We start from the raw sequence: 17,082 nt of genomic DNA on the forward strand, positions 1-17,082 counted from the left end.
AAATAAATAAGGGACCTCTGGCTGGGAACGATGGGAGTTGTAGTCCAACGTATCCGGACGGGACCGGGTTGGGGAAGGCTGGTTTAACTATAGTGTTTATTTGCAGGGGAAACCATAAATTACCCTGGGGGAGGAGGAGCTGGCAATTCCACCGGAACCCCCGACTTCTCCGCCATCCCAAATGGCCGCACTTGAGGAGCCCACACGCGAGGACGTTTCGGTTCCCGCGGCGCCCTCGGCGGCGGCGCGCGGCCTGCCCCGCCCCCCTCGCCCTCCGCCCAACGGCCGCCTCTCGCGACCTCCCCTCAGCGCAGCCGCGGGCGGCGCGAGGCGACGTTGCGGCGCGTTGCATCAGCCGCCCGCGCCTGCGCACTCGCCTCCCTGTCACCGGCGCCTCGTTGCGCGGCGGGACCGGCTCAGCCTGAGGAGGAAGCGGAGGAAGGATGGAGGCGGTCGAGGAGCAGGTGAGAGGCCTCGACACGCCTTCCCCGACGCTACGGGTTGCGGCGGCGGCGGCGGCGGCGGCGGCGGCGGCAGTGGCAGTGGCAGTGAAGGCGGGGCGTGGCTCCGGCTCCGCCGCCGTCCTCGGGGCTCCCGGGCGCCTGCTGTGGCCGAAGGGAAAGAGGCCGCGCCGGCAAGGGAGCCCGCGCTGGGGCTCCTCACAAGGGACGCGCAGGCGCGCCGGGCCCCTGCTTTCGAAGGGGCTTCCCTGGGAGCCGGACCAGGCTGGGCCTCAGAGTTCGGCGGGCGCTTCCGTAGAACCATGGAATAGTGGGGTTGGAAGGGGCCTATAAGACCATCGAGTCCAGCCCCTTTCTGTGACAGCTGCGGCACAGCCCCCGAGTCCCTCCCCACCTTCGACTGTAGTTAAGCCTAACTAGTAGAAATGAAATAACTCCTCTTCTTCCCCGGGGTTTTCTGCTTCCCTTCCCCTTTCTTAGTCCACCCTCTTGTTTAATTACAGATTGTAACCCCTTTGGGGCAGGGCTCTAACGCCCTTCCCCCGGCGCATGGATGGTGCTATAAAGATAAATAATAATGGATGGGGAGAGCTTTGAGCTCTAGAAAGCACTATCTAAATGTGAAATATTTCATTATTAGTTTAAATCCAGTTAATCTTTCTTCTTTAGCCATAGCCACCACCTCCCCACCCTTAAGCTTAGTCTTGCTTTTCTCATATGAATCAAGCTGGGTGTCTTCCGTGTCTGTTTTTAAGTCTTTTCCCTTCCACCGGTTTTAAAAATTATGACATTTCTATGCTTTCAAGAAACTCGGGGTGGGATATAGATGAGCCTGGCCTCCATATATGACAGTGAAAGCCTCTTTTTAAAAAAGATTCTGAGAGTGCTTTTAAATGAGTTTGTTCCTTTTAAGCAATAAATTCCCCAGCTTGCATCCTAAGAGTCTTGTGGCAGCTTAAAGACTAACATGGCATAAGCTTTCATGGACTGCCCACTTCATCAGATGCGACAGTGGACAGCATCCACCAAACCTTATGCCAGAATAAAAGTGTTACTCCTTAAGAGTAACCAGACATTTTGATTTTGCTGCAATACGGCTCCACCTCTGGAAATTTAAAAAATATCTTTGCTGTTGTACTTATTTTGGGCTGTGGCTCAGTGGTAGAGTACCTGCTTTGCATGCAAAAGGTCTGAGATTCAGTCTCCAGCATCTCCAGGTAGGGCTGGAAAAACTTCTGCCTGAGACCCTGTAGAGTCACTGCCAGTCAGCACTTGACAGTACTAAGCTAGATGGGCTAATGGTCTGACTTAGTAGATGGCAGCTTCCCATGTTCCTTGTTTTAATGATTTATTTTAAGCAGCTCTGAAAGCTCTGCTACAGAGCAGCCTAGGAACCTAATAAGCCACCTTCAAAAGTTCCACCTTCAAAGGCAACATACCTTTGATCACCCAATTCGGAAGGCTAGAATGGTGGATTCACACAGCACAATTAGCAATTGTGAGTACGGAATGGTAGTTCTTGAGTAATCTGTAACAAAATGGTGTGATTGGTGGATCTACCCATAATCATAAATTGTGTGGTAAAAAGGGTGATAAATGCACTGAAGTACACCTGACCCACGTTAAACTACCTGGAATAAGATAGTAGCTGTCAGTTTTTAAAGACACGGGAAGAGTTCCTTTCCCATTTGTAAACCAGCATGTAACGTCAGCAGCCTACAACCACAAATTGTTTTATAATCCCTGCTTTTGCCACAGATTTGGATCAAAATTTTCAGTCTTTCCAGCCTAAGGTTCCTGGATGATGGCTTGTCCAGTAGCTTCCCCTGTGTTTTCAAGGGAAGAACTGCTTCATTTCAGCCCCCTTCTTCATAAAGAATCTTGCTGTCCAACATGGCTGCTTTGGGCAGCTTCGAAGTACAATGTCGAAGGGAGCCTCCCATTTGGCAGCCAACATGTAGCTGCTTGGCTAATTGTCACCTTCAGCATTTTGACTCTCCTAAATTGGGAGTTGATTATTATTTTTATTAGTTCTGTTCTTTAGCTTATTAAGTTCATTTTTTCTAGATAATTTTTTTCTAGACAGTGATTGTGGTACAGTGAAGATTTTAAATTATTCAGAGTATATTCATACTAAGGTACAGAATATTGATTCACCTAATAATGGTAGTGATGACACTTTGAATCAAGTGGCTTGATTGCTTTCTTTTATTCTTTTAGATTGTTGCTGGCGAAGAGAAAAAGAAAGAATCAGGAAAGAAAAAAAGCAAGGAAGGAACTGGTGATAGTGGCCGCTCAGAGGTAAATGTCTACTTCATTAACACAACCAGTAAAGGTTGCGCTTTAAATTATTTACACACTGTTCTTGAACATATTTACCAGGAAGTAAGTTGATTTTCCATGCATTTTACTGTCAAATGGGTGTGTTTAGGTAGTGGTTTTAAGTTTTCTCTCCATGATTTTGTCACAATCTGAGCTCAAAGGGATCAAAAAGCAAGCCTTCTACTGGCAAGGTTCACGTACCCACCAGCTCTCTTCCCCCTCCCCCCAGTCAACCTTACAAGTTAAGATCTCAGTGTATCACAGGTGGAGATCCAAGGCACTGCATGAAGGTGCTTTTGGCTCAACCTCTGCAAGTCCATCTGCACACTGGTCCAGTTACGCACCTAAATTCTCTTTGTGAAGTGGAATTATTCTGGGGCTTAGTTCAGATATGCTGGAGGTTGCAGACAGGCATGACCTGGTTCTAGAGCAGTGGAAGAGCTGCTGTGGCTTGTTGCACCCTTCATCTGGCTAACTGAGTACTCTTGAGACAGTCAGGAAGAATATAAAAATATCCTTGCTGGATCAAACTAAAAGGTCCACATAGTCCACAGTTTTGTTTCCAACGGTGACTGGCCAGATGCCTCTGGGCAATATACAAGCAGAGCATGAAGGCAACAGACTTTCCTTTTTTCTTGGCCCAGCATTGTGTTGCTCTTGAATATCTATTTACAGCATTTATACCCCACGTTTTAGTCAAAAAGGCTCCCAAAGCAATTAAGGGCACAATCCTATGTGTGCTTAGACAGAGAAAAAATCCTACAACTCCCAGACTTCCCCAGCCAGGATGGCTAGCTGGAGAAATCTGAGAGTTGTAGGACTTCTTCTTACATCTAAACATGCATAGGATTGTGCCTTTAGAAAGCTAAGTAGTATGACAGCCCCTGCCTCAGGCTTACAATCTAAATTAAGACCTGAGACACAAGAAATAAGGGATAGGGAGGAAGGAAGACTCCATTTAGTTGTAATAGCTTATAGTGAAATAATTTGTAGTCGTAGTATCAATAGACACTTCTGGTTGACCCACGTGTTTGTTCGTGGCAGAGCTGCTCAGATGACATCTTAAACTCATAATAGAATTAGGCTAATAAGCTGTCATGCAACTACTCAGTGCTTTTATTTATGCATGGTTCATTTTGAAGCAACACACACAAAATTTTTAAGGTGCAATCTTATGCATGATACACAGAAAAAAGTCTTACAAGGACTTTTTCTGTGTAAACATGCATAGGATTGTGCCCTTAAATATAACAAGTGGGATCTGCAACAAAATGTTGTAGTGTAGAGTGCTTCTGTTCAGGGTTCCAGTCATTCCATTCCCCACCACTACCACCAACACTCAGGATTATATGTCATGCCCAGTCTTCAGTGTGCTTTTTTGTGCTTCTTTTGCCCCTTTAATTTTTTCCCTAAAGTTTCTTTTTATACTTGTGCAAACTGCAATGTTCCTCTGAGCATGCTGGTATCTCCCTTTTGTGCAAGGATGATCCTGTTTTGGCTGCATCAGGATTGGCACTTAGACAATAGATATCATGATTAGTATAGATAATATTAAGATGAAGTTTGAAGTAATTAATATGATCTGGTTCCACAAAATGTCTTTTTTCTTTACTTTTTTTGTTCACATCTAGCTGAGCCCTTGGCCTGAATACATTAGCCAGCGGCTAGAGATGTACCATAAACTTAAAGCAGAACATGATGCACTTCTGGCAGAACGAGCTGCTAAAGAAAGCCAGCCCATTAAGGTTACCCTACCTGATGGCAAACAAGTTGATGCTGAGTCCTGGAAGACAACGCCGTACCAAATTGCCTGTGGAATCAGGTAAGCTGCTCTAGAGAACTCAGATCTACATCTCTATCTACAATCTACAAACTGCAAATGTGTGCAGTTCATCCTTAATAGTGTATTAACCATCCTCTCCCCTACTTCTGTCATTCGTTATAACACGCGTTTTCTCTAAAATTAAATTCAGCGGGCTATGTTTGTGTCTGTATGGTTTAAAGCCGTCAAGAACATTCTATACCTTACAAAAACCTTCTTACAAAAACCTTCTTCCATAACTGGCAAAAAGTGCTTGGTCCACAAATCACTGGACTTCAATCGAGCTAATAGAGATAAGACACTTTGTGTTCAAAACTCCTGGCTCAGGGCTGCAGATAACAGTGAATATGAGCTGCATCCTGCAGAGGTAATGCTATGGCTGTGAATCCTCATGTATGTCATGAAATCAAGGATCTGGTATTTTCTGACACTATGCTTGCCACGTGGTTAAGCGATTGGCAGCATTATTCCTGCACCAGCCCCATGAATAGATGTTGCTGAAATCCCATTCTTATCAGACTTTGTCTTCCTCACTGCGTAGTTTTTCCACTGATATTAGTTAGAGCTATCGATCCACTTAGGCTACACTCCTGTACTTACCTGGGAATAAGTCTCACTGAACTCGGTGGGATTTACATCTCGGTAGACAGACGCAAGATTACACTGTTAATTGTGCCTTTAAAATGTTCTGGTTTTAAAGAAGCCGTCAGCTCAACACTTCTTTAAACAGAGTGAATTATATCATTACACAGACACACACACTATTTTCATGGGCCAAGAGGAAAGTTTCAAGGTGATCTTGCTTTCCCTGGAGTTTTGCCTTGTTTTCTAAAATTTCCCATAGGATAGGTCATTCTTTCTAAGCACTCCCACTGCTCATGGCAGTACTAGGGGTGGCTTTCATGGGTTGTCTTTGGCCATTTCCCGTTACCCACTATGTTTCTGACTCTGTATGGTGTAGACCCAGCCAGACAAATTCCAAATAATTTTCAGTACTAATAGGAAGGAGAAACTTACCATAAGATACACTTTTTTCAAATTTGCAAATGAGTCCTGAAAATAGATTCATTATCAGAAAACAAAGCTCATAAGACCCCTCCTCACCCAACTCACAGAGTTTCCTGTTATTAAAGAAAATGTCTTGAAAAATAATCTTTGAATAAGCCTGATAAGCAATGAACCATCTTCCCAATCTTATGAGAGTGCACATTAGGACAAGCAGCCGATAGTAACTCATGTGTTATTTAAGACAACTGTTTCTTACTGTATACCAACAGCTTATGTGCCTATTCATTTTGCATTTTTAGTCAAGGTTTGGCTGACAGCACTGTTGTTTCTCGAGTGAACAAAGTGGTCTGGGATCTAGATCGTCCTTTGGAGGGAAACTGTACCTTGGAACTACTAAAGTTTGATGATGAAGAAGCACAAGCGGTAATCTACAGTTTTAGTGATTAATAAATTACCTAATTAAGGGAGCAAGACTTTAAAAAGCAAACGTGCACTGAATCTAGTTTTCAGGAATAATGGCTTCAATGTTTGAGAAAATGTATGCTTGAACTAAGAAATAAGTCATACCTCATTCTGTGTCTGTTTTAGGTGAACCCTTACTCAGGAAGTTTGACTGTGTTGTCCCGTTTGTTTTTGTTGGAGCACGCTTCTGGGAGGGAAATCTTTTACAGGCATTGACACTGGAGGGTCCAGCAACTAGCAGCTGTGAGAGCTGTGGACTAATTTCTAAGACACTCCCCTCCTCAGTCAGTCTTCAGTAACTGATGGTGCCTAAGTGGAGCAATAGGTTTTTTTAGTATTCTACCAGACCCTAATAGATACTGTGTTATTTGGAGCCATTTCTTACATCTTGTAGAAATAACAGAACTATATACCTCTGCAGTAATCAGAATACTGAGTATGGCTCTTTTCAAGATGCAGCAGTTAGCTGTAGTTAAAAATACACAGAAGGAGTAAGCTAGCAAAAACGACTCTAAGAAATACATGAAGCTAGAATAGTGAGATGCAGACCTTACCCCTTCTCCTCTTACCATAATATAGATTGCATCTTCAGATGGGTTTTAATTTAAGCTAGTTTGAGAGCCAATCTCTTCTGAAAGCTGGCAGTAGTAATAATATAAAGTGTGTGTATTGTAATAGATCAATGGGCTGGTAGCTATTTAAATTTGTGTGGCAGTCCATTCATTCCTGGTTGTATTTAGCTCTGTTTTTTAACAGCAATTGAGTTAACCATTAATCCTTGTAGCAAATGTAGATTGAACCAATGCTTTCTTCTGTAGAACTAGTGCTGAGATTAAAATTTGGACAGATAATGAACGTATTGACCATTCTTTCTTTGTTTACATGCAAAATGTTAGGGAGAGAGTGATAGTGCTATATGCAGATACTCATGTCTGTTCAGTCTCACTGCTATCAGTTGGGTCGGATCCATTTAAGATCAATGTTCCCGGCTTAGTATATGATCCTGCATGCAGACTGAGACACTTAAGAATGCCTGTTTGCATACATTTTAATACTTCGTTATAAATGGTTTTGAGATCACACCTAGGGCATGAATGTGAACCACAAGCTGCTTATTCTAGTTCTACATACTGCAATGGCATGTTGGACTATTTCAGTATAAGCAGTTGGTAGATTGGAGCTTATGTGCAAAACTTAAACTATTGCTTACTCTGAAAAGTAGTGTAAAATCCACACATTTGCACCTCTTGACCTACAAATAAAAAGATAATAGGTTTGGAGATATGAGATATACAGATATTTGCCTTAAGGCAAAAATGAAAGCTTTTAAATATTTTTTTTAATTGAGTTTTTGAAAAAATTGTTTTAGAATATAAAAATAGGGTAAGCAAGGCTTTCCAGATAAATTATAAAAGGTATGCTTTTAATTATAAAAATAATGGCGAAACAGTCTACTTTATGTAATGCCAGATCTGCAATCTGATTTTACCTCTATAAGTGACAAGAAATGGATGTGAGCCTTACTCGTCCAAGCATCACATTCAGTTTTTAACTTCTGCATTACTACAATTTTGCTTTCAATATGAAAAGAGCAGAAATGTTTTAGAGGAGACGGTCAATTAAGATGCATGAAACCTTGAGAGTTCTCTATGAGCATCATGTACATTTCTACACGCACACACTTACCATGCCAGTTTTACATGAAGAACTATGAGTAGGAGATAAGCATTTGCAACATAACAGTGAGCAGTGATATCTTGTGCCACATTGCAAGGTGCTGTTTAATTCCTCTGAGCTTAAAAAGCATTTTCAATGCTGTGTGAAGGAGATTCTGTTTGCAATGGTATAAAGGGGCTCCATTGATTGGGATAGTTATGCGACTCCTATTGAAAGGCGGATTCCCACCTGATGTTTTTGAGCAAGAAGATCGATTGCTAATATAATTTCCAAGCAAGCTTTTTGTTTAATTGGTAAGTTAGTTTTATGACTGTTATTCAAGAGGACAGAAGTCAGGACTGAGAAGAGGTTTTTAAAAAGAACTATGCTAAGTAATACAACATGAGCATCAGAAGATTTGAATGCATAGATACTATAGTTGTATTTTTTGGACTCCTGCAAAAGAAAGCTTATAGCTCAAGTGTATAAGTCTGCTCTCTCTCCCTCTTTTCCCTCTTGCTAGGTATACTGGCATTCAAGTGCGCACATAATGGGCGAAGCCATGGAAAGAGTATATGGTGGCTGCTTGTGTTATGGTCCACCAATAGAGAATGGATTTTATTATGATATGTTCCTTGAAGATGAGTAAGTGGCTTTTTAAAAAACTTTCCTTAATGTAAAAGGTCTGGATTGTTGTCTTGTAGCCTACTCTAAAGTGAGTCAAGTGCAATTCCCCCAGAAAGTTGGGCTGAATGAGAATATGAGTTTAACAGAGCAATCCTACCATTCAGGGCTGGGAGCTCTGATGTTAAAGGCTTCAATAAATCCAAAGCCCTGTTAGCCCCATGCTGGCAGGGTGGAAGAGGGAGGAACTGTGTTTTTCTTTTTTACTTATTTTAGGTAATATTGTAAGTTCATTTGTTTTGCTGGATTCTTTGCTTTGATAAATTGCCTTCTGTTATTCGCCACTTCTTTGATGTAATCTGGGAACAGCATAATTTTATCCTGTTTCCAGGAAAGGCTTCCAGCTTGTTTTGCCAAATTCAGGATATAACAATTTGTGGAGACTTTTGCAAATTGCACTGTAATTGTATAATCATTCCCTTTAGGATTTGGCACATGAAATGCCTGCTCAATATCAAGAGAATAATCAGAGGACATAGAAAGTATCTCATGCAAAAGTTGATCCACAAAAATAGACAATTTCACATCATTAGACAAGCTTTTAATCCCCACTGTACGTACATTGGCTCTCTTCATATAGGCCTCCAATTGAGAGATTCTGTCAGATATATTTTTACAAATAACTTGTGTCGTAGTTTCATTTCTTGCCACTCGGTCTTCAAGCTCATTAATTTTGGACTCCATTTTTTTCTGTGACGCATTAATTAAATCCACGGCTCTCTGCATATCAGTGATGGAATTTTGAATTAAGTCCAGCCTTTTGCGAAGATAGGGTTTTCATCATCGTAAATAATTCTGCTAAATCTTCTGTTTTTGGCACCTTTGACACAGGAGTTGTGGGAGGTGTTGAAGCAAGCCCTTTTCGTCTCCTCGGTTCAGCCATAATTTTCTCCAATAAATCTTACAGGTCCTCAGATGTTCTCAAATATTGTTCAAAGTTCTTAAATCGTCTCTCATAGGTTGCTGATTTTTCTTGCAGGATATATTGTTATGGAACATGCTAGCCCTGTTTTCTCCTATAAAATAGGAGTCTCATTACAGCTTTTTGCGTTGGTACAGCCCTGGGGGGAACCCTGGCATCCAGCTCCTCCACTATCACGTGGGGGTTACCTTACTTCAGGCAAAAATCCAGAGTTATTTGCCTTGCCCCCCCCTTTCAATTCTAGGGGGGAGATGAAAAGGTTTTTCAGCCTTTTAAAAAGCTGTTTGAGAAAGCTCCCACGGAGAGTCTATGGAAGCTGCCAGGGCTACATCGGTCCCAAACCGGAAGTCCAAGACCCATTTGTTTTCCATGGCTTTCTTAAGAAGATATTTTATTGGACAGCTGTTGGTTGTTTTTAGTTGTACTTATTTGTTGGTTTTTAGTATTTTTCTGGACTGGAAGCTTTTTAATTTGTTTAGCAGTAACTGTTATTCATGTTTTACTGTGTCGTAGTTTATTATTTATTGTTTATTATTATTATTAGTGTATTATTATTTGTATTTTTCTTTAAAGCCACCTTGTGAGTGTTTCTTACCCTAAAAGCCAGAATATAATTTTTTAAAATAACTAAATAAATATAAATAAACCATGAGCTTTTATCCTCAGGGCTGGCAAGAGACCTCCTGCTGCCTGAGGTGGGAGGATGCACCACCACTGATACTGGGGGTGGGGGAAAGCATGAGCTGCCGTGCACAGCTGCCAGGATTTGTGTGGGGAGCGCTAGTGGTCATGTGCTGCTGCTGGGAGTAGGGAAGCGTGAGCCACCATGTGCTGCTGCTGCAAGTGGGGGAGCACAAGCCACCACATGCTGTTGCTGGGGGTAGAACAGGTGGTGGTGCGCCAGCCACTGTGCGCTGCTGCCAGGGAGGAGCATGAGCTACCCTGTGAGGTGCTACTGCCACCACCCCCTGCCTTCCCCTCAGTGCCTCATTCTGATGAGTCCTTTTTCGGAGCAAGGCATTAGCAGGGAGGTAGCCCTGGAGATTGCCTCTCCCCTGGCAGCGCAGGTGATCTCCAGGGTCAACTCCCCTGCCAGTGCATTGTTCTGAAAAAGGACTTCAGAGTGAGGCATTTGGTTGGGTGTGCTTGGTGGAGAGCTGCGTCAGGCGCTGTCTTGCTGCAGCCTTCCCCATAGCAGGGGAGTGATTGGGACAGCTCTAGAATGGCTGCCTGCCTGTGCCTTACTCAGAGTGAGGCGTGGGGTGGGTGGCGGCAGCAACAGCTGCTGCTGCTCTGGAGAGCTGCAATGGCTGCTTTCTTGCTGCAACATTTGTTGCAGCAGGAGAGTGGCCAGTGGGTCTTTCCAGAGTGCCAGCCTGCACTGTGCCCCATTTTGAGTGACATAGCGGGGCAGTGGCATTGCAACTCCCAGTGGCGGGCACACGCAGTCTGCTGCCCTTAGGCGGCCCTGCTGGTGCAGATTCTCAGACTTGCTCAGCCAGTATCTACTTCCTGGAGGGCAGCCCTCTTGCTATGGCAGATTGCTTTTTTGTGATGAACACATGGGGATGGAAGAGAGTAGGGTTCAGACAAGCAGCGTGCAGTCCTTATCCATTTTCTTTTTGTCCGCTCTAGGGGTGTCTCTAGCAACGACTTCCCTGCTCTAGAGACATTGTGCAAGAAAATTATGAAAGAGAAGCAGCTTTTTGAGCGACTGGAAGTTAAGAAGGAAACATTACTCGAAATGTTTAAGGTAGAATTTAAAACGTGGTGTTATGTCAGCTGTAGTTGCTACAGTATCCTTGTTGTGTGTTACCTTTGCAGTACCTTTATCTGATTATGAGAATTCATGCTATTGGTCTATCCAGCCCAGTTCTTGATTGTTAGTTTCTGTCAATTCAGCAATGTTGGGTGAGTATTTTTCCTCCCTTGCTACCTCAGACTCCTTAACTACAGATAATACAAATTGAATATGGGATTTCATATCTGCAAAGTATGCTTCCCTTTATTTGAGCTGTGGATCATCCTTTCAAATCAGATTTTTGTAGAGCTGAGTGGCTTAGTGGGGGTAATGCTTTGAAATAGCTAAAAGCTCTGGCACCTGCCCATGCTGACCCCTGACACCAGGCCTGGCTACAAGGATAAAAGATGGAATTATGCTACAGAAATCTCAGAATCTTAATCTTTCTCCTTGATGAATTTCCTTTCTGCCCCGACTAGTTTCCTTTTCAGTTCTTAGTTTGTAAAAGTTTTGTGGTGTCAGAGTGTAGGTGGCTTTGGACATTCATTTTTCACTCAATGCATTGCGTGAAAGCCACTGGGATAGGAGTCCTGTGTAAATAATTGTCTTGTAAGATCCTAGGGTGTGAGGATTCTGTAGATAGCAGGCTTCTGCTTCCTTAAGCTTTCGGGTCAGATAGAATGGAGATTCTGCTCTATGTTGGAACACACAGTTGCAGAGCCAACCATTTTTTCCTTGGATTAACTTTCAAGATGGTCTGACTCTGTGGGTTAGAGAAGTAAATGTCTTAGGTGCCTATGAAATTATGTTTTGGTTTTGCTTTAATGTTACTGCCTATTGTATGCTCTGGCAACAGATTATAGACATATGAGAAGATATGAGTTGGATCTTAAAGCAGCATAGAATTAACTCTAGTTCATTTAACTTTCCCACAGTACAATAAGTTCAAATGTCGGATCTTGAATGAAAAGGTCAACACTCCAACTACAACTGTGTACAGGTAAAATACAAAAACCAACCAAACCCAAATCTTCTATAATCTAATGGCACAGGGTGTCTCAGGAATCTGAGGATTATCCTTGTGTTTTAGGTGTGGCCCTTTGATCGATCTTTGCAGGGGACCTCATGTCAGACATACTGGTAAAATAAAGGCATTAAAAATACATAAGGTAAGAAATTAAACTCTACACTGCAATTATAGCAAATGTGTTGACGTGTGAGGCCAGATTCTCAGTGGTGGGATCTTTGGGAGACACACAGGGTTTTAAAAACTGGATCATAATTGTATTTCATTGGGGAAGAGTGATTCTGCAGTGACTTTGAGCCAATGTAAGGGCTCTTCAATCATACCTGTTCAGTTTGAAATAATTGCAATTCAGAAATGCTAAAGCAACCCTGTGGATCCCTTACTCACATGAATGTTCATAAAGAAATAAACTTAAGGGTTAAATAAAGCTGCCTTTTCAAGGTAGCTATTGTATTCAGTGTAGCAACAGAAAATAATGCTTTGGCCCAATTGAAGTCAGCAGATCTTACCTGCACAGTAAAGCATTCATAAGTCAAGCACCTTTGTTTATTGGGTGTGTCCCTAACGTCTTTTGGGTACTGTGCTCATTGCCAAAGAAGGATGGGGCTGCTTTTAAATATCTGTCCTACACATCCCAATGCTTATTTAGAATGTATAACTGTATCTATGGTTACGTTATTTTTTACATATCCTAATGTTCCCCTTCACAAAGAGATCATTTAGCTACAGTTGGGGTTCTCACAACATATCTTAAATTATCTGTGAATGTAGCAAATGTGTAATTTTAAACAGACTATATAAATAGTGAAGCCTTTCTGTAAAATTTATAATTTCTGTACATTGATGTTCAACCTTTTCTGTGACTCCAGAATTCCTCTACATATTGGGAAGGGAAATCTGATATGGAAAGCTTGCAGAGGATTTATGGAATTTCATTCCCAGATCCAAAAATGCTAAAAGAATGGGAGAAGTTCCAAGAGGAAGCAAAGAACAGAGATCACAGAAAGATTGGACGGGTGAGATTAAATTCTTGGTAACACGGATTGAATAAGTTGTATGAGGAGAAAAAAAATGCTCTTGGAATAGTTCCATTTGCAAAAGGACATTATGCTAAATTTTGTATATTTTTAAGGGCTTTAAAACAGTTTGGCTGTTAATATTTAAGGGCTAATATAATGAACTCGATACTTAATTGTACTCAAGAAGTGTGCATGATTTTTTGAAAATCCATTTTTCATATTTATTTGCTAAATAAAATAACTGATTGGGTAGGATTATTCATATACTGGCTTTTAGCCTTTGGTTGCTTCTTTGTCAGTGGTAGCTAGAGACTAGAGGCCTGACTGAAGCCTACTTCAGAAGCAACTTGGAGGTAGATGGCAACTCCCATGGGGTGAAAACTAAGTATCCCATGGCAAATGCCACAAAGTCCTTATGTGGGCACAGCCTATACTGTGTTTATTTCAGAGACAAGAAAGGATGCATGCAACACTCATTGATTTATCAGTTATGTATCTTCTATTCTTCATAATTTGCTTTCAGTGTTTCCTTTCCTTTTTCTTCACACTACGATGAAACATAATTTTTTCCTTTTATTCTCTGCCTCTTAGTGTGCTTGTCTTGAAGACTGTTCATGCTTTCTTAGGGAAAGCAGATGTGTGTCAGAAGACTGGGCTTCAAGCTCCTTTAGTGTGATCTTATAAAGCAATTATTTCATTGTTAGCCAAGAAGCATGGACTATAATAGCTACAGTAGAAATACAAGGAAGAAAATACAAAAGGAAAACTGTTTATTTTTTCCAACAGGATCAAGAACTATTTTTCTTCCATGAACTTAGTCCTGGTAGCTGTTTTTTCTTACCAAAGGGAGCATACATCTATAATACACTGATAGAATTCATCAGGGTAAGTCAAGACACAGGGCCAACTCACCATAGCCACCCCTTGCCCCCTTGTAAATACTTTTGGTAGTGCATAGGGCAGTGACTCATATTCACACAGAGGACAGACACAAACGGGGCTCTGATGCCTCCTTACACCCCGTCAGTTCCATTGCTCAAGCAGCCCACAATGTTTACGCATCACTGATTTAGCGCTTCCAGGGCAACCCGAAATGAGTGGAAACACATAAGGGAGTTCTGCCAACTTGCATCCTTCCAGAAATAAGCATTTCCACTCATTTCTCCTAGGAAGTGCTAAATCTCCCTTGTGTAAGTGACGGGTCCCGCTTGCGCAGTGGAATTGACAGGACTCACTACTTGTGGAAGGGAATCGGTGGGGTGGAAAGGAATCGGCGAGGGCGTAAGTGCCACGTTGGATTCTGCCCAGTAGCTTGAAAGTGCTCCTGCCCTTATGTGGAGGTTCTGGTTCACACAAGCAACTTAATGGAAGTGCTCTTTGCCAGTAGCCCTGTACTGGCCCGCATATTTCCTGCATAACTTGTGACTCTGTACAGTCGCATAGCAGGAGCTTGCTAAGTTGCCTCTTTTTGCTGCTTTCCAAATGGTGCAAAAACCCAGAATGTTTATCAAGTCCCAGCTGGGCCACGATACAGCTGGTGGTGGCATTCAGCGTGGTGGGTCACAAGTTGTGCAGTCTTGTCCTAAAACCAAGCAGAAATAGAACACAGCTAATCAGCCTTGGCATCCTGTAAGTTGGTAGGTTGTAATACAGTTCATTCATTGGTTTAATGTATTTCTATTGATTTGTGGGCCTGTCTATTATCTGGCCTGTCTATTATCTAGCCTGTCAGTACACGGTATTTTTAATATAATGACTAAAAAAGGGAACTGATGAGAGTTAGACCTTGGCAGCGTTTGCTTAAATATAGTATCATGTCATCATAAATATGTACTGTGCTGAGGCACTGGCATCAGAGGGAATATTGCAGTTGAGACATTCTCTTTTGTTGTATCACAATTTTTCTCTAGCCCACCTACTTCCTTCTGGATTGTAATTGTAGGGAAAAGCAAATTAATAGGCCCAGTCTGTTGAGTTATTATATTAAATGCCAGGCAGTAGTTAGGAGAAGAGTGCTTTGCTCTTTCCTCTTGCAGTGCAGATTTGACATCTGTGCAGGGATTAGTCACTCATCAGATTCTCTTAGTCTACATTATCATATGTGTTTCTTATTTTTAACTAATATCTTTCAGAGTGAATACCGAAAGCGAGGATTTCAGGAAGTTGTCTCTCCAAATGTCTTCAACAGCAAGCTTTGGGTGACTTCAGGGCACTGGCAGCATTACAGTGACAACATGTTTTCCTTTGAGGTGGAAAAAGAGGTCTTTGCTCTGAAGCCAATGAACTGCCCTGGACATTGGTACTGACTTTGCATCAAATTGGGGGTCAATCTTTAGATTAGTTCACTTTTTTCCTTTCTAATGAATATTTCTGTGATGTTTGATCATCACTACTGAAACATGCTTGCAGAATTTAGGCCATAAGCAGAGGAATGCAAACGTAATGAGTACTGACTTCATTAATTGGCCATCTCCAATTTAATTCTGCTTTATGGCCTGAGTTATAGAGGCAAAGTTTCTGTGCTGTAAATATCAACTTCTTTGTATGGCAGAGAACCAAAAAGATATGTATCACTTTACTACTACTACTACTACTACTACTGCTACTGTCACTTCTGTTCCCTAAATTTCACTTGGTCAGCCTCTTACCTAGACCTTGGAAATGCTCCTTCTCTATACCCATCTTTGTGGCTTTGACTTGTACCTGAGACTATAGCTCAGGTTCCTGCTTCCCCCTTCATACCCCTTTTGCCCTATTATTTCCATTTGGGTTAAAAGCTCTGAATCTAAAGTTGATCAAATTGTTGCTTGTATTCAACTAAGTTTGAAATATTTCAGTATAATCAGTGCTGACATTTTGTGTTATAAAACGTGCTAGTGGCATACTCTCTGTTTCTTTGCCATTGATTAATCTGGTAATAGGTTTGCAACTGGCTTGCCCGAGGCCAAGCAGACATGTATATTAGTGGGTCTCGCCTTCTTTGTCTGGACCAGTTCACACACATGCACTGTACTTCACTAGCCTCTTTCATTCTCTTTGATGCTCTTGGCAAGCACGTTATCTGAATAATTCATCACGAGGGCAGAATGCACTTTTGCATACACATGTTCAAATTCAGGTGCTGTGTCACAAGCATGAAGCATTCTGGACAGGAAGAATACAGCCATGTTTAATGTGTGTGAATTGTCTCTCAGTAAGACCAATGGGGATAGTATTGAAAGCATTTAGGAAGGAAGAAGAATGGAGAAAAAGGATGTTTTCCTTGTACTGGCAGAAATGTCCATCCTGGGTTTTTTTAGCTGCATGACCTGTCTTTTCCCATTTCTGCACTATATAGGAATTATATGAATTGGAGCAATTATACATCTGGCAATGATGGCTATTCATGGCACAATGGTATAGGTCCACTGTGGTTTGCCAATATGATATCCTGCTTCGAATCAGGTTGTGACATTTCACTGTGAGATCTTTGTAGAGCCGTATTTAGGATGCAGTTGCAGTGTCAGCTTATTTGCTTGTTCAGTAGGTTGTAAGATGAGACTAGAAGGGATGCTGAAATATAACTCTAGTAAATAGGAAAATAATTATATTATTTTGGAATTCTTTCCAAGTAAGAATACTGTACATTAAGGATGGATTCCAGTTACCCTATTCCACTGACAGAACAGCTTCCATCAGTGGAACAGTGATGGTGGTGGGGGTGATTTCCCTTCCCCCTGCAGCCACCCCCCACACCCTCAATCTGCTCCAGAGGGTTGCAGGACCCCTGCAGGGTGGGCGGGGGGCTGCAGGACGGAGGAGGAGACAGTCTCGTCATGTGAGCAGAAGTATCCTCATGCAACATTGGACTCCGCCCTAAATCTGCAGCTGCTGAGATAATTGGCATCTGTTGTTCAAGACACTCCTTGAACTTGAGGACATTCTCTTAACAGTGCAGTCCTTGATTTCAGACACATGC

The 17,082-nt window shown here is 42.1% G+C and overlaps 1 protein-coding gene across 3 annotated transcripts in view; it reads left to right on the forward strand.

Annotated features, from left to right (window-relative positions):
• The first annotated feature begins 423 nt into the window (after window positions 1–423).
• Window positions 424–17,082, forward strand: part of TARS1 (threonyl-tRNA synthetase 1) — a 41,977-nt gene continuing 25,318 nt past the window's right edge. For 2 of the 3 annotated variants that reach the window (XM_084833024.1, XM_084833023.1), the window contains exons 1-11: window positions 424–464; window positions 2,682–2,762; window positions 4,415–4,605; window positions 5,913–6,036; window positions 8,255–8,376; window positions 10,973–11,090; window positions 12,014–12,078; window positions 12,169–12,247; window positions 12,975–13,121; window positions 13,911–14,009; window positions 15,257–15,423. In XM_084833024.1, coding sequence (XP_084689150.1) covers window positions 444–464; window positions 2,682–2,762; window positions 4,415–4,605; window positions 5,913–6,036; window positions 8,255–8,376; window positions 10,973–11,090; window positions 12,014–12,078; window positions 12,169–12,247; window positions 12,975–13,121; window positions 13,911–14,009; window positions 15,257–15,423 — 1,214 coding nt within the window. In that variant the 5' untranslated portion in view covers window positions 424–443. The remainder of the gene's footprint in view (window positions 465–2,681; window positions 2,763–4,414; window positions 4,606–5,912; window positions 6,037–8,254; window positions 8,377–10,972; window positions 11,091–12,013; window positions 12,079–12,168; window positions 12,248–12,974; window positions 13,122–13,910; window positions 14,010–15,256; window positions 15,424–17,082) is intronic. The other variant, XM_084833025.1, reaches the window with a different exon arrangement.

The sequence above is a fragment of the Heloderma suspectum genome, chromosome 2, assembly GCF_057233095.1.
Source record: "Heloderma suspectum isolate Gila_16-S chromosome 2, 16-S_ref, whole genome shotgun sequence".
In the NCBI taxonomy this organism is placed as follows: Eukaryota; Metazoa; Chordata; class Lepidosauria; order Squamata; family Helodermatidae; genus Heloderma; species Heloderma suspectum.